The 23037-nt window shown below is 43.4% G+C and overlaps 1 protein-coding gene across 1 annotated transcript in view; it reads right to left on the bottom strand.

Moving 5' to 3' along the window:
* The window catches only part of LOC143491051 (leucine-rich repeat and fibronectin type III domain-containing protein 1-like protein), a 105811-nt gene extending 87106 nt beyond the window's left edge, over positions 1–18705 (bottom strand). The window contains exon 1 of the mRNA XM_076989720.1: positions 17692–18705. Within this exon, the coding sequence (XP_076845835.1) occupies positions 17692–17882 (191 nt within the window). The 5' untranslated portion in view covers positions 17883–18705. The remainder of the gene's footprint in view (positions 1–17691) is intronic.
* Between the last annotated feature and the right edge of the window lie 4332 nt (positions 18706–23037).

The following is a 23037-nucleotide window of genomic DNA, read 5'->3' as shown; positions in this document are numbered from 1 at the left end:
GACTGTTACAGTTGGTTCCCTCACCTCCCCTGTTAGACTACAGTGGGTTCCCTCACCTCCTCTCTGTTAGACTACAGTGGGTTCCCTCACCTCCTGTTAGACTAGAGTGGGTTCCCTCACCTCCCCTGTTAGACTACAGTGGGTTCCCTCACCTCCCCTGTTAGACTACAGTGGGTTCCCTCACCTCCCCTGTTAGACTACAGTGGGTTCCCTCACCTCCTCTCTGTTAGACTACAGTGGGTTCCCTCACCTCCTGTTAGACTAGAGTGGGTTCCCTCACCTCCCCTGTTAGACTAGAATGGGTTCCCTCACCTCCCCTGTTAGACTAGAGTGGGTTCCCTCACCTCCTGTTAGACTAGAGTGGGTTCCCTCACCTCCCCTGTTCAAAGAAGGAAACGGTAACAGCAGCAACTTTTGTTTTGATTTAAACAACTCTTCATCCGGCCCAACAAGGCTCCCACCTTCACTTTCATGTCTCTTCTGCTGTGATTGAAAATTTTGACATTTCCAATAGGTCAGATTTTCTTACACCCATGCAGACCACGGTGACATTAGAAGGTCTACCTTGTCGTGGTCAAACTTCACAGCAAGGTTAGCGCAGCAGGGCTAGCGAAGCAGGGCTAGCGAAGCAGGGCTAGCACAGCAGGGCTAGCACAGCAGGGCTAGCGCTGCGGCATGCTGTCATTAGAGTCAAGCCGGTCCTGTCAGCAGCCGACACTTTCAACCAGAATGCACCACTCCAGGAGCGGGCTGGGCCAGCTAAATCTTGTTATAATAGGAAATAGTGCCCAGAATAACGCAGGGCATGTCTCTCCATTCAATTCAATCTTAGCCTCCTCTAGTATGGAAGCGACACGGAAAATGCATTAATGGAGAATCGCACCCGAGGGGACCGCGCTAGCCGCGAGCAAACCAGTCTCCTTCTGGCAGAGCCTCAGATTAATGCGGTGTTGATTTTATCTCAGCCACATCTCAGATGAGAGGCCTTAAGTCCTGTCTCTCACTCTCCCACTCCACGTGGGAGCCCCTCGGACCGCTGACGGTGGCACATGGCGCAGGGACCGCACAGCAGGCCCTTCTGCGAGCAAGAGTAGCGACTTGGGAAAAATTTACCCAGCTGGGCAGAAAATCCATCTGAAGTAATGACCCAGCGTATTATCAGCAGAGACAGTGCTATGCCTGTTCAGTATGAGAAAGCTGTGTTTATGGGCATAGGCTAAAAGACTCTTACGGTCCAGGAGCCATGATGAATAGGTTTTAAGTGAACCACCTGATGTTTCATATGGTGATTTTTAGTATTGCAACCAGATGAACTCTCCCTTACAGGTCAGAGGTCCAATCAATCCTCCCTGAGTTCTTTTAAAATGGCAGTCCATCATTTTGCCTGATATGCTTAAGTATGTAGCCTAATGGTATAAAATGAATCATGACCAACAAAAAGCAGGAAATTATCAACACGGTCTCTTAAATTCAGAATAAAAGGATTATGGGTTAGAAGTGATAAACAGGCACATGTTAAAACTGTTAGAACAGACATTAACACTTTAGGTATTACGCATGAGGAGTTTTATGGCATCAACCACCATTTGCTCGAGAGCTATTATAAAATCTCCTGTCCATCGCCTGTGTGGCTCCACATGTGTGTAGATTTACTCTGCTGAGCTTCTAGCAATCTCCGCACCCAATCTCTTAGACATCGAACGCTCTGAAACGTGTCGTCGTGTGCATGTGCACGTGTGCGCTGGGGCTGTCGTTCTAACAGCTCTGAAGCGTAGAGCTTCGAAACAAAAACACGTCTGGGGGAAAAAAAAGGAAAAGAACGACTGTGGTATCATGGAGCGCCTGAGTAATTGGACCGAATGCCTCATTTACCATCAGGCAGAAACAAACCCAAACCTTCAGCCTGCAGGCAGTATTATCAGCACATTTGCTAAGAGCTGAAGATGAGCTCCCCCCCCCCAAGACTTCCACGATTAAATCCCAAATGCATTTAGTATGCGACTCAAAACACCTGCCTCATATTTACATGTTTGTGCATTATGTACCAAAGGCACAGCATGGCCTACTGAACAATGCACATCGCCCAACAGAAGTGCACCAAGTCCCACCAACTGTTCTGCCAGAATGAGAACTGTCTATGGAGGCCAAAGCATCAGTGTGTGCTGAAGAGTCAGAGATAGTGAGCTCCACAAAAGACTTTGTAGTTTCCATTTGGAGAGCTGAGCTATAGGCGAATTTTTACAGCGCTGACAGGGCTTCCATGCAATGAACTTTTAAACACACACAGCTTAAAGGTTTACACATTCACAGGCCTTAAAAGGGTGAGTTAAAAAGGGAACACACTGAATCAATGAATCAATGAATGAACAGCTGAAATACCCCAGATTCATGATCCTTCAAGTATAGAATCTATCTTACTGTTATCTGTATGCCATAAGGGTGTTGTGCATTCTCCAAGAGACTAATCTGCTAAATAGAAACACTCTTCACTCTACCCTTATCTAGTCTTAGTTTTGCCCATTCAGGGGATATATTTACGCATTGTTAAATGCATTTCATTAATCTCTTATTTGTTATATTTGTTATACTGATTGGAGTAGTTTGGAGACCATCATGGTACATTGTCTTTCAGGATTAGGTACGAACTGGATTAGGCCCCAAAAAAGCTAAACCATAAATCATAAATTGAATAATGTCTACTGGGCCCAAAAGATCAGCCTGCTTTGGTAGTAAATGTGTGCAATATCTCGAATGTTCAATTCATTCACTTTATTTAAAAAAATAATACTAATAATTTCACACACCGCTCTTTCGTGACATTTTCAGCGCAACTATGGGCAGCTGCATGAAAATTAATTTTTCACTTAAAAATTTATTTTGTCTGAAACCCAAAGGTCCTCATCTCTTGCCTACACTATGACGAGAGAGCAAAATAAGCGGTGACAAGGACTCGTATTGTTTTTTTCATCACAAGGTGCATTGAAATTGATTTCCACATTTCAAAAATGCTCAGAGGAGACCTTGGCTGAAGAGAGAGAGGGAGGCAGAGATTCAGGAAACCCCCGTAGGTCAGGATCCGATAGGGACACGTCAGCTCTTCTGAAAAAGGTCAGCCTCGGTAGGCGGGGATCCAATTTCAAACGGTTGGATTTCTGGCAAACAGACTGTCCTTTTCCTTAAGGAGTTCACATTTGCTTGACCCAAAATGGCAAAATATATATTTTAAGCAGTACTCCCTTCCTTCTGTTTTTATCTCTAAAACCGAAGAAGGTCACTTGCACCAAATATACGATGATCCATATTATAAAGCAAAGTAGCACAATGTTTATACGGCAAGTCGTCACAAAGTAGTCATGCATATTTTCAGCCGAATAAAACATGGAGATAAAATGAAAGCCATCAACCCTGAGTAATGTTATTCGGGCCGAAAATCAGATTTGCCAATCTATGAATATTTTAGCAGTTTTTCCATGCCAGCTCAAACACAGGAGAGGCATTTTGGACCTGATGCTATTCTTTATGGCATTTAAAAAAACTGTGAGTCCTGTCTTTGACAAAATACACTGAGGGAAAATAAATACAAATAATGCACAGTGTTAATTTGACTCTGCCTGAACACCTGCTCCCCTGGGCGAGCTCAAAGCCTTAACCTGATCTATAACAGAAAACATCAGGCAGGCAGTGGATGTCATTAGTGATTGAAACTGTCATCCTATTGATAATTTAGAGTTGGGTGGTTTCGGGAGAAAGATGTGATATAAATCTGTTACATCTCTATCCCTTGACTCCGGACCTGTGGTTGTGTGTAGCGATTAACAGGCATACACCAACTGTTCGTCTTTCTCCAACGATCATCCCAGCTAAGAAAAAAAAATGTTCCACAAACATTCATATAAGCTGTAAACTATGACAGCCATGTAATAGGTACAGGGGTGTCCGTGGTCAGAATAAGGAGGGCACTGTCAAAACCCAACGGTGATCTAATTACCAGGGCAAGTCGGACACACTTCGGCGTCCGCCGACCGCATTCCCACTGGTCGATGAGCGCTTCGAGCACGGGCACGTGTGCACCTGTGATGCCGTTTGCAGCTTGCAGCTACGAAGAAAAGATGTCAGCGGGCCCGCAAGACTGGGGGGAGCGTGCACAGCCGCGCGTGCTTCACGGCCGCGCGTGCTTCTCAGACGTGACGGAGAGAGCGTAAACAAAGCGTAGAGAATACGGAGAGAACGCGCACAGATCCAATTAAATGTAACGCTTATTGAATGCGCAGCGGGTGGTGGGGGTGGGGTTAGCACGTTAACACTGTGATCTAATGTGGCGAAAAGAAAATGGTAGAGAAGCAGCTCCAGATCCCTGGAGTTCAGGAATATTAGTGATAATGGATCAATCTCATGATCGATGGGGGTGATTGATGTGAATCTGGTTCAGCCCAGGCGAACGACTGCTCTGGCACTGATGGCGCCTCCCGGTGGGGTTTGCTGCATCCCAGATTAAAGACTCATGAGGATCCCTTACGAACAGAATGCATCAAGAGCAAGATGAGACTCCCACACACAGCGCACACAACACGTGCAAAACATACTCTCTCTCTCTCTCTCTCTCTCTCTCTCTCTCTCTCTCTCTCTCTCTCTCTCTCTCTCTCTCTCACACACACACACACACACACACAAACATGCTCACTTACTCCCTTCATCCCCAACTGAAATAACACAGAGTAAAGCCCTTACTCCAGTAGCAATGCAACTTTTCATTAGAGTCATTCTTAATTACTCTCAGCATATTACACTGGACAGACTTTCTGAGGGGTATTCACAGTTATTAGCACAATGTGTAAATTGATACAGAAGATAATGAAGCCAATAATAATTTCCTACAGGGTGCATTGGAGGTTTAATAACTGTATTATGAATCTGCTAGAAAATTAAAAATAATTTTATGTGCCAAGGATAGCTACTGGATAAAGTCTCAGCTATACTTTTAATGATGATGATGATGGCGAAACTTTAATGAAGGTTCAAAGAAATAAAGTAACTCATATTTATTTATTTTTTCTCTCTTCAGACTTCCTTCTTTGTGTCGGAGGAGAAATTATAGGAGGCTTATGAAACGCAGGGTGCTCTTGAGTGGCTCGCCAGAGAGACCAGTGAAACTACAGACAGATTTAAACGTGCTAAAATGGCATAATAGTCTCAGATAAAGGGTGGTGGGGGGGGGGGGTGGAGGGGGGTCTCTCGTTAGAACCTGCTCCGTGTTGCCACTTTCAGCTGAGCGCGTCAAAACGGCAGCCGCTACAGAAAGAAAAGCCATTAGCTTTGCCCGTCACTGTGCACGCGAGCAAACCTTCATCATCGGCCGAGAGGGGACTTTCACCGCTCCGATTTTTTTTACGATGTGGCCAATCAGCAAGAGCTGCAGCAACCTGTGTAATCATCGCTGCTTTAATAATATAACTGGGAAACCCCCCCGGGCAGTCGGTCTGGCTGTGCATGGGTCATCTCTGCAGCTGACACCAGGATTTCCAGTGATTAACTGAGTCAGGTTTGTGAAATGTCGACCTCACAGTGGGCATATTAGGATTAACAAGAGCAATCCACTTACAAGAGTGTTGAGTACAGCTAAAAGGTTTGACTTAGACTAAATGATCCCAAACATGCATGCGTATATAGGGAAAACCAGTTTAATGCGCAGTGTGAAAAAGTGCAAAACGTTACTCTTGTTTACACATTTGCGTTCCTCCAAATCTGAAAGGCTGTAATGCAATTGCATTGCTTATTACATGCTACACACAATCTTCCCTAAATGTCTGAAACATTGCATTAAAATCATTTAGTATTCATGAACTCCTGTATAAAGAGCAACAAATGATGTAGACTCAGTGGCTGGTTCAGAACCGGATAATTAATGTGAGCATTTCTCTCTTTGCATCACCAGTGCAGTTAAAATGCCAAAGACGTTTACGAACAGGCTGTGTGGGTAGTTTGTGCAACAACAGAAAGACAATGAGAAAAGTTCAATTCCAGCTTGCATCCTTCAATGGACAACAATTCCAAGGGGCCATTGTGACGCTGCAGTGCACGGTGGGGGTTGACCTCTACACAGGTGCAGTCTGGAACATGGTCAGGTTAAGCAGGATCATTAACACCATAACCTGTATCAGAAAGTCATTTAGCAGCAATATTGCATGGACACACACACACACACGCATGCGCGCACACACACTTGCACACACACTTACACACACACAACGTACTCACACCAATTAGTAAATTAAATAAATAAATAAATACTCTTTGCATTAAGCCATTTTCTGAATTGAAGTTTAAGTCTGGTGGAAGGAACTGAAAAATAAAACAATAAATATGTGCTATAATTAAAGAAGTGTAGACACAGGACTTGTGGATTTTCCCTTTAAACAGCCTTCTGCAAGTAAGTCTTTCCAAGATGTGTTCAAATAAGGGGGTGTGTCTTCACAGGGGGTGTGTCTTCACATTGGTCCACTCCAATACCTCACCTGGTAATGACATGGAAATCTGCCTTCTTTATTTGTTGGGTTTTCTGTAATCCGACAGCATTTCAACAAACGTAATCCCTCTATCCATAAACACTCGTGCTGATTTTCAGAGTCGTCCACACATGTTTCAGCTGTGATGAAGTTAATCCTTTGGATACGGCGAGCAACTTCAAGTTGCCCTGAAAGCATATCCTTAAAGCCCAGCCTAAAGCCTAATGCACTAAACTAGAGATGGCTCCCCTGTCAGCCGAGAGCTTCCGGAGCCTGATTTCAGGACGGCTTCTGCTTTGCAGTAGGAGACCTCGGCCCAAACCCTGCCCACCCCTAAGCTACCCAATGGCCTAATGACCGGGGAGATGTGTAGAAGGAGAGAGTAGACATAGAGGTGTTGGGATTGGAGGAACCTTCCCACAGAGAACAGAAGGAGAGTTGGCGCTATCCAAGAAGGTTGCTAAGAGGCAGGAGGTTCAGAGTGTGGCTGGGTGTGGCTATGTGACTGCACAAAAAAAGAGCAAAAATATTTCTGGCCATTCATGTCCAGAAATTGATGTGAAAGTGCATGATCGTTTCATGTGGAGGGTGGTGAATCCTCTTTATGAGTTTATCCATGCGCTGGTATTCTAGGCTACCTGACGTACACATACCGATACCCAATATTGCAGCATGAGGGCAGCATGGGGGGCGTAATATGCATGCCAAGGTCCTGCTGACGTGAAAGCTTTTTCATAAGACCATGTGCACCTCTCAGGTGCTTTAAAATGAGCCACCCATCCGAGGCGGCATGGATCTCGATTGGCCAACTAGATGGTGGATGCTAGTTTTATCACATCATTAATTCATCAGATCTTAAAAAGTTCAGAAGTTCCCAAACAAAGTTTCCCGGCTAAACTTAGCATACCATTAATCTGTGTAATTAGATTAAAAGATCATCAAATATCTTCTGGGGAATAAAAATTAAGTGTCAAAGGTCGACACAGGCGTCGTAGAGGAAAATAAACGCGGGGACCGTGTTGCAGGGACGTGTGGTTATTGCTGATTGATGAGGGCTCAGCTGAAGTAGGCTTACTGTACAGCACTTTGAGCAAACGTAGCACAACACTTCTTTAAAGATCAGAGTATCCGATTTTCTTGCTCTCCAGTCTACAGATCAATCGAGGTTCTTGACCCAAAACCAAGGCCACAGGTAAGTGAGCATGAATAAAGATTTATTGTTCTGTCAACTCATGTCTTTATCACGATAAATATCCACGTCACTGTCATCGTCAGCATAAAGATATACGCCGCTGTATTTCAACCCTGACGCTGAGTCATGATTTGAAAACATTCTCATCATCATTCTCATGATATCTCCTATCGCCACGACCAATCGCAATTTCATTGTGTCTGTTTGGATCCTCATCATCTTCTGCTTTTACATAAGTGGAGTTTGACAAGTGTTCCCTTTTCAGCGTTCAATAGGAGAGCGTTCTCTGCTCGTGGAATAAGCATATGAATACGGGACTGTGAGTCATATGTGTGAGAGCATCTGCATGTCTGCGTGTGGAGTTAGATGGCTAGCGCTCCCGAGACTAAACGAGAGACAGAGAGATAAGAGTGGGAGAGGAGAAAAGACGGAGAAAGAACCTGAGCAAAGGGCCAGAAAGAGAGAGAGAGAGAGAGAGAAAGAGTGGAAGAGACAGAAATAGAAAAAAGAGAGAACAAGTAAAAAAAGAGAGTGAGAGAGATGAGGGAGAGAATGACTGGTATTGGGCATCTACAGCACAATGTGTGTCCGGCAGTGCGTGGGTCATAGTTGTAAGAGATGAGGCCATTGTTGGTGCTTAGTGAGGGGAGATTCTGGTCTTTAGGCATGCTCTCCTGCCGAGACCGGAAGTGAGGTCAGCGAGGGCGATGGAGAGATTAATCGCTTATTTACAGCAACACTTCTTGCAGTGAAAAGTGCCAGGATGCATCCGCTAACATAAGGAGCTCGTGCAGGTGTTTGACACAGACGAGGTGAAGGCCGCATCAGAAATCAGCTTTGATTCATGCTAGACTGACAGGCAGGATTAAAAACGCGGACGCCGCATATGTGGAACATGATGATTCATGGGAAAATAGCGACGTTCACAAGACGGGAAGCGCACAGGACACCTGTGAACGGCATTTGTAAATCCACGGTAAAAAGGGTGATGCAATTTCCCAATAAACGGAGACTTGTTTATCCATGCAGCAAGCATCTCTGATTGCTTATGTGTCAGGTGCAATTAATGGAGTACACACTGACAAACATCTCCAACAATTATAGGAGTGTTATACTGCACTGCTTAGAGGTGCTGCTACATTTATCACGATGTAGTCCAGCAGTCTCTCCGAAAAAGAAAAAAAGCAGCAAACAGGCAGTTCCAGTCTGCTAGAAATTGGGCCAGCCATGTCTTCTCCATGGATAATTGTTTCTGAAAGTGCCGACTATCAGAGGAGCTTGCAGACAGCTTTGCCTGTCCACAAGCCAGCACCTTACTGTGTGGAGATGGCTCCTGGCCTTCAGAGAGTGACGTGTCTGAAGTGGAACAGATTTTCGATAAGCATTCATTCCGGTGAAATTGGCAGGACTTTGCAAATTAACGTAAAACTGCTGGATGGTGTAATGCCCACCAAGCCCAGATAAAGGAATGTGAGATCTACGACGATGGGAGATCTACAACTCGATACGGCAACACGGGGCTAGACAAGTCCACTTCACTAGTGGATGGTAGATGTCACCTTGATGGACTACCGAGTGGCGTGAGAGGAAGGATGTACTGTCTCTCCAAATAGACCTGCCCATCATCTTGCTAGAGGCAACAGTCTGCAATATTTCCCCCAACATCAAAACCATCTCTCATTAGCACCCATCTGACGTACAGTATAGTTACCAATACAACTTTAAATGGCTATTCAGCTTTTCCATAATTATCTTGTGACTGTACACATTTTTGAATTAACACCTACAAATACAGCTAGACACAGGTGGATGCTCTAAGAGTAAATTGAATACTGAGGAACTGAGCATCTTCTAGCATGTATAAACGTTGCAGTAATTTCCTGGCAATACTAACATGAGTTTGGATTACTGCGACCATTTTATTTTGAGTCAGATGTTCAGGCACTGGTGCATGTTCAGCAATGCCTGACAGTCCATTTACCTCAGAGAGAATTTGTACTTAGAAGTTTTTTTATTTAAATTTTCCAGTTTCCAGCCATTTGAGCTCTGATTAGTAGCGAAAGTCTGGGATAGGTATTTTTTATTCTGACATTATGAAGTGACATACTCATTAAATTAAACTTGCGGACATGCGGTTTGCCAACTGCAATCTAAAGCAAAGGGTTATGCCTAAATGTTATCTGCCAATGAAATGTGCTCTGCCCACACAAGCACCAATCTCTGCATGTATGGCATCTGAATTTCACTCTTTCCCACTTTAGCATCTATAGCTTCCCTTTACTTTCTCACATTCATCCCTAATGTTAGAGAGCAACGAACACATTTCAAGAGTTTTCATCAACAGTGATGTTTGCTTTCAGCTGCAATCGTTTTCATGCATATTTTAAACATGCACCCTTCCAGACTCCCCACTGCAACTAGGCCACTACGCATCTAAGAAATGCAAACGTGCACTTCTAAATGCCTGGTTACACCTCACCAAGTTACCTACCGTAATTCTATTTAATAAAACCACACTTAGGCCTCACACATAAACCTTGCACCACCCACCTCTTTCTTTTGTTCCTTCACCGCCCAAACAGTCTGCATGAACACCGAATGCTCCCTCCAAACAGAAAAGCCGACACAAACGACGGCGTGCCGCCTCGCCGCCCTCACCTTTCCGCGCCGCATTGTTCTCGGCGCCATTTTGCGTCTGAGGTGCGCAAGCACCCGTCCGCGCTCGCCGGGGTGGGCCGAGGCGGGCGGCTGCGTTCGAACGCGCGGCCAATTCCCGAAGTCGGTCCAGAGTTATGCCTCGTCTTCGGGAGGGGTCTATTCTTAACGCCTCGCTAGCAAACAGCCCTCCCTACCGTTCACACAACAGTGATTGAGATAATTGGGCGACGTTTAGCGGAGGAGTCATTTAAAGTCCGCTACTCCACTCACTGCCGCTGCATCATGGCCCACTGGCATTAGGAACAGTATGTGATCCATCCACAGCCATTAGCTATTAGTCATTTAGAGTCTTCGAGTGCAACAATGGGGGCCCAGCTTGAAGGTCCTCTGCAACCCACAATCGCAGAGTGTGTTTACGTTGCTGATGCACCGAGAGCGGGAGAGTGCACTGAGAGGGGCACCGGGGAGTGAAGGAGAGAGGTGGAGATGGAGCAAGGGATGAAATAAGAGAAGTGGAGCAAGAAAGCGCAGCAGAGCACATTACACAGGAAAAGGTGGAGAGGAGAACGGAAGGGAGGGGGAGAGAGGAGAGGAGTACAGAGAGGAGAAAAGAGGGTGTGAGGATAGGAGAAGAGAGGAGAGGAGAGGAAAAGAGGAGAGGAGAGAGACGACAATATAAATTAGGAGACTGCTCTAGTGGGAGGACAGTGGTAAGATTTCTGTCTCTAATTCTGGATCCAAGAACTGTAAACCTAATTATTAGTGCATGTTTCATTTGAAGATCTGTTCCTCCGTCAGTCTGCCTCTGAGGAGTAGAGGCAGGCATGCAATGTCAAAATTAAAGTGCCTTCTGCCGCAAGATAGCACATGGTGCTACATAGTATTATATTGTGAGCTAATTCTCAAGCTAATTCTCTCACAATTCTCAAAATGATGACAGAGACATACTCTGTTTTTGGGAAAATTTGATGCTTCAAGTATTTCTGAAGGATCTGAAAATCAGAAAGAAATGGTTCCACTTTTATGGAAAAATCAGAATGTCCCAAACTTCCAGAGAAACCTTGAGTTTACAGTATCCATTTTTACAGTGGACTATTTTAAAACATCTGTACCAAAAAACGATGGGTTTTGCCACAAAACGAATGTTGGCCAACCGGTAAGTTTATTTTTCTTGTGTTTTATCTGTAGATTGTGCACAGCAAATCTTCAGCATGCTAGATAATGTTAGACAAATCCTGACAGGACATTTTATACGGTTTGGGGATGTTGATGTAAAAAGTTTTGGAAAAAATGACTCAACAGTAGGACAGACGGTTCAGCTGAATTAGATGATGGCTATTAGGGTTGCAACGGTATGAGATTTTCACGGTATGATAACCGTCTCAGAAAATACCGCGGTATCACGGTTATCACGGTATCACAGTTAGTTTGTATATTATTAAAAGATACACCGACCCTTAAAGAAATTACAACAAGTTATTTTTGTTCAATTAACTATTTATTGTAGAAACCTGGAACTATTGTATACAAAATGTGTCCTTTAAAAAAATAAGCTGTACACATGTTTATATAAATACTGCAAAATTAGAGAAACCTAAATCATGGATTTCAGTACAATTATTTAAGTTTAAATTATTTAATATCTGATAAACTCAGCCTGGGTCAGTGTCTGATCAACAACTGTTGTAAACGTCCGTTGTACTGCCAAGTTGGAATATAACCAGATACTGCAGGAAGAGAGGATTTATTTCTGACATCATCACAATAGAGATTTCTATTTTAAGGTTTTCACATCGAGTCTGGTTTTAACATATCAAAAACAGGTACGTTAGAATTTGAACGCATGTAAATTAATAGCGTCTTTCACATCCAGTGAAAGCAAGGACCATAAAAAGCTAGGTTTATACTTTCACTAGTGACCGTAGCACGCGACTCCGCACAGTTCTTTTGTCTTACGTTAACAAATACGAGCCTCTTTTAATTCCAGGACGAAACATGAGAGAACGTGAAGACGTTAAGATTGGGCGTTTTGGAAATAAACAACCATTAAATAATGTGATGAAAAAGCGAATTATTTCGAGTATATGTATAAATATTTAACTTAATTAAGTTTAAGGTGCTGGGAAATATTGAAACGGACCTTTAAAGTGACGTACAAGTGTTTTAATTCCACCTTTTAAACGTGTATGAATCCTGCAAACATGACTTTGTTCATTGCGCTGAGGCGCAGCGCGCACAAAGTTACAAAATTCGAGAGGTGCACGACCTCGCGAATCGACAGCGCGCGAGACCCTCGCGCACGGGCGGAGCCACCGCGATTACGTCATTTTCGCCACTGATTTTAGTTTAGCTTTTTTTTTGTTAAAAAATGTGTTAAGTCTGATGCACTTTCTGCCATTCTCACTGCTGTGTGCTGAGTAGCTGAACCGGAGCGGAGTTGCGCATGCGCGGGTCAGTTTCTCCGCTGGCTTGCTTTTTACCGGTAATAAGCAAACGCACACGGTATGATAACCGTGCATTTTAATACCGTGGTATACCGTGAAACCGGTTACCGCTGCAACCCTAATGGCTATATTCAATATGATAATGTTGACAGCATACAATGATAAAGGTCCAGCTCACAAGTTACTAGTGTAGCATTACCATGATAAGGGCCGCGTTGAGCCCTGAACGCACACTTCTCCCACGGGTGGTCATATGCATGATCTGTGGTCACGAAGCAGCCCACGTTAGCATGTCGTGGAACAACAACCATGCACAAACTCTAACTACAAATTTAATGACGTGGTATCTTATTTTAAATTGATTTTTCTATGGATAAATCAAGGGAGAATCTTCTACATTTTCTTTTGAAATATACATATCATCCATATCATCACTGGCGATATAATTCCTGTATGCTGTGTACAGTGCACTGTGTATATACTGTCTATTAGATTTGAATTAGATACATTTCTCCTGAGACTCTATGTTGTTCAAAGCATTTCTTCCTAACGGCACATCTGAATGTATATATTTATCATGGATCGAACTTGTTAGAGCTGGTGATTGAGATCAGGGATGTCTAACATTGGCAAGACATTATTAACGGTTCCATAACATAGTCAAGCTGACGATTATAACGTTATCCGTTACATTTCCACGTTGTAGAGAGCAATACACAAAACGCATTACCATCAACTTGTAGGCAACCCTGTTTAGTTCACTCGTCTTCTTCTGACTTCTAATCTGAATGTGTAGCTGAATTAATCAAACATTGCCAGCTGCCATTCTATACACCATCTAGCAATACAGAAAACAGAGTTTGTGTGTTTGATGAGCAAAGTCTAACATGAACAGGTAAGCCTAAACTGCTGGTGAGTGGCAGAAGGGTGGGTGGAGATAGATGCGGGGACAATTTGCATATTCATCTATCGACGAGTACTGAATTAAAGCGAAGGTGTAGAGTTACAGCTGAGCTACTTATAGGGCAATAAGGGACTGCCCTAGGGGAGCGATGAGTTTTGGGGGTTTTAATCAATAACGGGAGAGTATCTTTAATGATATGACATGCCATCAACATGAATGTCCAATATCATTCTGGGTATACAATCCAAGATATGGAAATATTCACACTAACCACCTTCAGTGAGTACAGGATCACTACTGTCGAGTGTGCAAAGCATATTTGTGCACACATTTGCATGCATGAGCGTCAACAAAGCAAGACATCAAAATTTCTAACTAACTGCACAAGTATTAAAAAATCTGACCAACAAATTCAACAGTAATACTGGCATCTAGTCAGCAGGAGTTATGGACACAGCATGACGTCAAACAAGCCAGCGTTTTTATCCCCAGCTGAGACACAGTGTCCTACCTGACCTAGAATGGGATTACCAGTGGACCTAGTGAATGTTTTTAACATGTAAGAAAACATAATCTAGAAAGCACCTGTGCTGTATGCTTGTTGTCTAAATTTTGGTTTAAGCTATTGTAAAGCAATTATTTATTGGGTCAAGGTGGTGTGTTCAGATCCATTTCTCAGAACCACAGGTGACAATGAACTGAAATCAGCCTGGAAAATCACTACTTAACAGTGTATTGTAATCATTTAAATAAAAGCTCAAATCCACATTCCTTACAATGTTTCAACGTGTGTATCCAATGAGTTGAACTAGACCAACTACAGTAAGGAAAACTCCATGTGCAAAATAAGAATCATGATATTGTGACAAGGATATTGTGGCAAGTAATCAATTTCTGGGTTTCTTAGGGGTTGTGTGGTTCTAGATGCAAATATTAAATCAAATTTCATAGACAGTCCTGAGAGTTCCTTTCTATATTAGTGCAGGACTCATGGTTATAATTGAATCTGTGACAGTAATAAGCTACAAAAAGGTACAGGGGCACATGTTGATCGAACATCAGGCTACATCTGGTATCATGACATCTGGATACAAGAACATTTCGATCTTGCTGTGAAACCGGATCCTTTTACCTCTCGACAGCAAGAGCCATTACATCTTCAGTGAAGGTTTAACAGTGAAGCCAAGGCATCTATTCTAATAAATACCATCAATAGACATGAATATGGGTCTGTCTTTTGTTATTGTTGGTCTACACAGCTCATGAGCATGCCGCGATGAAAGATATTCTGCACCTTTGTTTGGCGGTTTGGGTTTCCAAACGAGACATACTTGACGCATTTGTCAACAGGTCACAATGAAAGCCTGATACAGCAAGTATGGACCTTTCTTCCGACCCCTTAGTTGCGGGAGCACTCACCGGGGAGCCACTCTACCAAACGCCCACGAATGCCTGTTCAAATCCCTACATCGTTTAGCGATCCTGGAGGATTCGGAAGCTAAAGATCTGCCAAATAAAGCGGATGAAACGTCTGCTCTTATATGCCGGCTGAAGCTGTTGGCGTGATGGAAGGACGCTGTAAGTTCCGGCTGGCCGACACTCGGAACCCCTCCAGCAGATTCTGTGGACAATGACTAGGAAATGGTTCTACCTGGCACAAAATGGCTCTTCAAACCTTTGACCCACTGAAAGGATCCCTTTAGGGTGACATCTGAGAGTACAGGTTGCTCTTAGCTGGTTGGCTCTGTTTCTGTTACAAATGTGGTCAACAAGCTGCTTTGTAAACCTCATTTCAAATTAAGCCCAAGCACACTCCACTTAGCCAAAATCTTCTTCCATTTTCTTTTGCCATCTACCTAGTTATTCAGATACATCTGCCACATAAACGTACCTTTACACACACACACACACACACACCAACTCTCAGCAGGCCAAGGGCACTGGTGGTTGCATAAGCTGTAGTAGTAGACTGACACAGTGGTTCGGATGGTGTTGCCTGGGGAGATGGTGGCAAAGGAAGCCGTGGAGTATTGTGGAGCCTGTCGTGCCTCAGGGTCACCCCGTTCTCCACAAAAGACTCCTGCATGCTAATTCCCAATGTAGTCACAGGAGAGTGATGTTGAGGAAGTGTGTGTGTGTGTGTGTGTGTGTGTGTGTGTGTGTGTGTGTGTGTGTGTGTGTGTGTGTGTGTGAGTGTGTGTGTGTGTGTGTGTGTGTAAGAAAGAGAGACTGAGAGAAGAAATAGATAACAGAGTATGAGACAGACAAAGAGAAAGAGGGTGATGAAAAAGTCTTATTTTTGCATTTGAAGGAGAGAGAGAAAAGACAAATCCCAGCTAGAGGGGCAAAGAACGAAATCTGGTAGTTTTTTTTTTCTTTTAAAAAATGACCTCCGCCAGAAATCCACACGCAGTTTTCTCCTCTAAGGCAAGCACACATACACCCCCATACACACAAGGGTATATACACTGTGGTTGTTTAACACACTGCTACTGGAATCCTGGCAATGGTTTGATGAACTAGGTCTATCTCAAACACACAGACGGGCATGCATGTGGGGACAGTTGTTCTACACAGTACCATGGGAAGTCTGGCACAAACTGGGTGTGGCACATAAACACACATGTCTAGCCACTGGAAAAAAACCCACCCAGACATTTCTACAATAGGCAAACCGATCAGTGTGGTGTACAATGCAGTTCATACTATGCTCTAACTAGTATGGAAGCCCATGTTTTTTTCTTCACATGCCAGTCAGTCAATATTTGGCAAGCACAGCAGTATTGGGTGTCTCAGTAGCAAAGCTGTCACGCGCCTGACAACAGAGCTAATTGATGGCTATTTGAACCATATAAAAAAAATATAGGCTGCCAGACTGCAGCCCAAAATGACCTTCAGAATGTCATGATGATCTCTAGTTATTTCTATGTGATTGTTTATAACTTATGAATAATTGTGTGTGTGAGTGTGTGCGGGTAGGTTGGTGCATGTGTGGGTGTGTGTGAGAGAGAGAGACAGTATGTGTGTGTGTGTGTGTGTGTGTGTGTGTGTGTGTGTGTGTGTGTGTGTGTGTGTGTGTGTGTGTGTGAGAGAGAGAGAGAGAGAGAGATATTGCAATGCATTTAAACAGACTGATTTATAGACAGTGCGTTCTAACATTTCAAAGCTATGTACTATGTGTAACATTTAGCAGTCTACAAAATGCATTACCATTCAACATATCTTACATTATCAGCAGCACTACTTAAGTAGTACTTCCAATATCAGCAGGATTACTGGGACAAAATCCCTAGAAGGTTCAGACACTTAGACAAAAATCCAGTTTGAATCGTTACATGATAAAAGTCCCACCACGCAACCGAGTGCTGCTTTGGGTCCATTGTCCATTGTCCTAAATACAATTATTACACCGACAGAGGAGAAATCGTGCGTAAATGAACTTGAAAGCCTAGTTCACAATGAGAAACATTCTTATTGCAATTAGCACATAATTACAGCTCATAATAAAGACAAACGACAGAACACTCCGTGTCAATGCGATAAAGACCGTGGGTTAAAAAGCCGGTTTTCTCAGCGTTTCATAAATCGCGTCGGTTCCGTACAACAGACTGTTCATATATCATTTAATAGGTACGCATTAGACTACACTATGTACGCATGCATATCACAGAATTGTACTTTCATGGAAAATACATTAACGATGTGAAACAATTCGCCCCTAAAACAGCTTGACCATAAAAAATGTCCCAAAATGATTCTTTTTCGTACGCACACACATACTCATACACACACACGCACGCACGCACGCGCACACACACACACACACACACACACACACACACACACACACACACACACACACACACACACACACACACACACACACACACACACACCGCACATACACAACATGCATATAAAGACTCATACCAAATAAGCTAGGGTTATAAGAAAATGAATGAACTAAAGCAGCATCATGTTTATCTTTACCTTGTTTTGCTTCCTATGGAGTTCAGCATACAAACGGCACCTTGTCTCGAGCGTTCGGTAACTGCGATTAACTTTGTTCTTCTACGTCCGAGACCGTCCGAGCCATCGGGGAAACGCAGGCGGCGAGATCCTCCTCGACTGGGGGCGATGAGGGTGCGTGTTTTCCGAAATCCAGACAGATTAGGGGACATAAGATAGAAGGTGTTTGTTTTGTTTGTTTTTTTTTGCACGAGCTCTACTTGCTTACATCCACGCGCGCATACATAAGAAGCGACCTAGATAAAACCCGTAAGAAAGTGTTTTAATGAACTGAAGACAATCTGAGTCATCTGCGTTTGTGCCGGATGCCAACGCTCCGATCTAGTTGGTACACGCCGCTACGATGTCCTTGACAAGCATCCACACATGTATCAAATCAAATAGAAGGCGACTCCTAAAGGGTGTAGTCTGTTGTAGACATATCCATATACAGAATAACGGAATACTGGCCAAGCATACTTTTGCGTGAAAATAACACACAGTCATCCGAGGTTTGCATAATCAAATCCATGCACCAACACGAACTGGTGGTCTACGAGTATCCAAATATCCAAAGTAATATCAAATATTATTTCTCCCGAGTGGACGAAAGCCGCTCTCTCTAGAGGAATCTTTTTCTTCCTGCTACAAAACTGTCATTCTGCCCATCCGTCTGAAATTGTAGGTGCGAGAACCCGACTGCCTGTTTAGTTCTGGACATTTCTCCCGTTGGGCTGCAGCGCTGGCCTTAGGTAGATGGGAGTGGTGGGTAGATGCGCGGGTGTACGCATGGCGCGCCCAGTCTGCCTCCACCCTCCCTCAGGTCCCTCCACGGCTCCGCCGCGCTCCGCCCGGCGACACTTTGAAGAGAGTTGTCATTCTGCGACCATGTACGTGAAACAGTTTATTTAGATACGCTTGCTGAAGTACTGCATCGTGTCCCCTACGAGCCTGAAATGAGTTTTCGCTGAAACGTCAAATGTGTGTGTATGTGTGTGTGTGTGTGTGTGTGTGTGTGTGTGTGTGAGAGAGAGAGAGAGAGAGAGAGAGAGAGAGAGACTGGGGGAGGAGCAAACTATGTGGAAAGGGAGTGAATGTGTGATTCTTGAATTTAAATTCTTACAATTACAGCCCGTGAACGAAATTGGTCATTCATTTTTAATCGTGACTAGACTTTTCATAGAAAATAGGAACCTAGGTGGTCAGGCACATATTACTTACATAAGACTTATTTTCTACTTACTGAAACTTTTCCCTAGAGATTAATGTAAACGTTAGTAAATATATATATACAATATATTAATAATAATAATAAATAAACACATACACGGGGTTTATATGAATAAATATCTTGTTGTATTTGAGAAACTAGAAAGAGGTTGATAATATACATATTCCTGTTTTATATTATATGTGATGTAACTGTCAATAGCTACCATGTGATGCATGGGACATTTTACTTGCCCGAAATAACCTGGATATGAAAACTGTGAATGCCTTGCCGCCTGTAATATATATAACTGTCAGAAACACTCGAGGGAATCGCAAGAGAACTGGAACTTGAGTGAAAATGCCCTTTGTTAATTCTGTAGAAAAAGTCTGCTGAAGATGTAACACGCTACACTGAGTCCCGTTACTCACAGATATACAGCAGAGGAAGTCAGTCACAGGCTGCCCAGATTAGCTGACGAGTTAACACATTTTGCCATTTTCTTCCTGTTTATAATCAGTTTCATATGCGTAAATGCTGAAGAGAATCAATATCTTTGGGTAAGACAGAGGATCATTAGGAACACATGCAGGATCATTAGGAACACATGAGTTTGGTACCACAGACACTGATCTAATAAATGGTTTTCCAATCCAGACACAAGTGGCCACCTGCATTGCACCATTTGTTTTTTCTTTCTTAGTTTTTACTTGTTTTTTTTCTCTCTCCCACTTTAACACATCTCGCCCAGCTGATGTTGAGTGCTTGATAATTAATAACACGTTGACTCAGGTGTATAAACGCAGGAAAATGGAGATCTGCAGTGCTGGAGGCCCCAGGCCGGCAATGAAGTGCCACTAACAAGATTCTCACCGTTGCCAAGCTCAGCTCGCCGCAGGTGGGTACCTGCGCTGCTTCTCCAAGCGTTATGTTCTGCATCGTTGTCCTTCAGAAACACCCACGTTCCTCCATAGCTCTGCTGCCATTCTGCAAAGGTTAGTCAGATCATTTAGGATGTCACTATTCATCCAGCAGAAAGCCTCTTTCTTATCTAAATGATCTAAATTTCCATGTGACAACCTTTAGTCTAGACACAGAGGCTTGTGCGATTGCTAAATACTGTAGACTTATTCTTCAAGATAGAATATTATAGAATATTACCTTCAATTTTTTTCATTGTTATATCATTGGACACTTCAATTTATCTGTCCCTGATAGCCTGATATCCCTAAAGGTTAGGACATTTCATGCATTACATTTTTTTTTCCGCCAGGTTTTTAGATAAGCTTAACCACTATTGAAACCTTAGGGTTCCCCACCTAAAATGTAGATTTCTAGTTTACATTCTAAGCACAGACTAACATATGCTGTGTGTAGAACCTGGCACGAGCTGTCTTAGATATGCCCAGCCCACATAATGTCACAAGTCTTTAATTTTTGCAATACAAATCATAATATAATACAATTCCTAATTCATAGTGAAAGTGCAGAAGGGATCAAGAAGAAGTTGCACTAGACATGGATGGTTAATTACAGCATTCATAGATATGGGTATCAAGACTCTCCTCCCCCTGACTCTGCTGTCAGTGACCTGAAGCATTACCAGATAGTTGAAGAGATGGCATTCAGGACTGATTTCACAGGCCTGTCAATAACCTCTGAAATCTGACACCAGGGAGAGAGCGAGATCTGTTCACTCTCAGTCTGCTGACACAGACAGAACAGATCTATTTCTCAAATGTCATTATTTCTTAATACAGTGAGAAGCACAAGTACTGTGAATATCATGCAACAGGACTCCAGATTCCATAATTCATTTACATAAATTACTCAGTAACCCGAGGGATGTTGCAAAGTATTGCCACTTTTGTAGTTTGCATACTGAGCATTTTCTTCAGTGCCATCTTTACGTGTATGACTAGTATTTTGTTATTTGGATTATTCTCCAATAATATCATAATTATTATTATGATAGCCTGCCATTTTCGGCAACACCCGTCTGTGTTTTACCAGACAGCAACCGTCACAGAATACTTCACCACCTCAACAAAGGGCAGACCACTACAACATAACTTAAGCCCTTTCTACCCAGGGTAGCCTACTCAGATAACTTGAGTGCTGCTTCAAGGATTTGGGTAATGCCCTGGAAATGTTGAATCAGCAACAGAGAGGACATCAGCAGCAAATGTCGTAAACTTGCACGCAGCATCCATGAACTTACTCTGCAATTACAAACAGGGACAGGTCTGTCTTCCAATCCTCTTCCCCATGTTCCTGCCCAGGTGTCTAACACCAATCATTACTACGAGGTCAGTAAACCCAAGACATATGAGGGATCCCCACAGAGTTGCAGAGGTTTCCTACTTCAGTGCGAAATGTATTTTCAGGACCAATCCCCTGGTCCAGACAATAGTAAAATAACATTCTTTATCTCAAGACTAAAAGGCCAAGACCTGGAGTGGGCTATGGCCATGTGGGAAAGTTGCAAAGGCTTGACATATGAGCACAATTATGAGCGATTTCTGATCACTTCCATGGAGGCAGGGTCTGTGGAGAGGTGCTCACCAAACTGCGCAAGGGATCTCACTCCGCAAGAGAGTTTAAGACCTTAGCAGCAGGGAGTGGGTGGAATGAGCCAGCTCTTATCATTGCTTATCGTAATGGATTAAGGACAGATAGTTTGCACGAACTCGCCTGTAAAGATGAGGAATTATCCTTGGATGCCCTAATTTCCCTTACAAGTCATATTGATAACCTATTTTGTGAACACAGACACTTCACTATCCACACCCCAACCCGCGGACTCAAGTTTAGCATACCCATGAAGGGGTGAGTAATTACGGCAAGGAGCCCATGCAATGCAATTCCGCACAACTAGCAGCTGGACAACAGGAGAGAGGCAGAGTTGCCTATCCACATAACCCATAGAATGGGCAGTGTCAAGACCGAGGAGATGGAAAGAGAATCTCCCGGGCAAGTACCAAGGACATGTACCTCTTTACATCCTTTACCATCCCAGTGATCCTAAGCTATGGGGGTAATACTTTTGTCACAGCTGGCGAAGGACCTTCGCATTTCATTAGAACCACTGTTAAGACTGTATAATATTACAGCTCTAGATGGAACACCCGTAGGTGACACCCGTAGGTGAGGGTTCTGTAACCCAAAAAATTAGAACCTTCACACTTCAAGCCAGTGCTCTACATTCCGAGGCTGCACAAACATAATCCGCAAATCTCTTGGACACAAAAAGAGATCACTTCCTGGTCCCCTAGATGTTTTGGAGGTGTTTGTTATCGCTGTTATGACTGTCTAATTGCATGTCTTGGAGTTGTTTTGTTGCAGGTTAACAAGGAGTGTTCTTGGATTGGCTACCCCTAGGGAGGGACCATCTATAAAGAGGATCCAAGATGGCCCAAGAGAGAGAGAGGCAGGGCTTTGTTTCGGACTTGTTGCTTGTTGGTGGTTCTGGCTTTCCGAAGTGGACCTGATTGTTATCCTTGATTGTTATCTCTTGCTGTGTGCTCTACTATGGGTGAGATCCAAGCACCCCCTCCGCCATTTAGAGAAACAGAGGTTGACTCATATTTTGCAGCTTTTGAGCGTGTAGCCACCGCTCTTCAGTGGCCTAAAGATGTCTGGATGTTACTCTTGCAATGCAAACTTGTGGGAAAAGCTCAGGAGGTTTGTGCTATGTTAACTATCGAATAGAGTCTCGATTACGATCTAGTTAAAGCCACAGTGTTGCGTGCATATGAACTCGTGCCTGAAGCTTATAGACAAATGTTTCGTAACCATGTCAAAACTGCCAACCAGACCTTTGTGGAATTCGCCAGAGAGATGATGGTTCTCTTTGAAAAATGGTGTGTAGCCAGTAAAGTTGAGAATTTCTTACAATTAAAAGAAATAAAAATGGCTTGCCTGAGCGTCTTGTAGTGTATTTAAATGAGCAAAAGGTGTCATCCTTGTCACAGGCAGCTATGTTTGCTGACGAATTCGTGTTTACTCACAAAAATGTGTTTTCTGTAGCTTGTTCAGATTCGAGCCCGTCTTGGTGATTTCGCTCAAGGAGTGCTCAGAATTCCGGTAAAAGTCCCAATTCGGCTCGCTATGAGAAT

This window comes from Brachyhypopomus gauderio, chromosome 2, assembly GCF_052324685.1.
Source record: "Brachyhypopomus gauderio isolate BG-103 chromosome 2, BGAUD_0.2, whole genome shotgun sequence".
NCBI lineage: Eukaryota > Metazoa > Chordata > Actinopteri > Gymnotiformes > Hypopomidae > Brachyhypopomus > Brachyhypopomus gauderio.
This window is presented reverse-complemented; position numbering and strand designations above follow the sequence as displayed.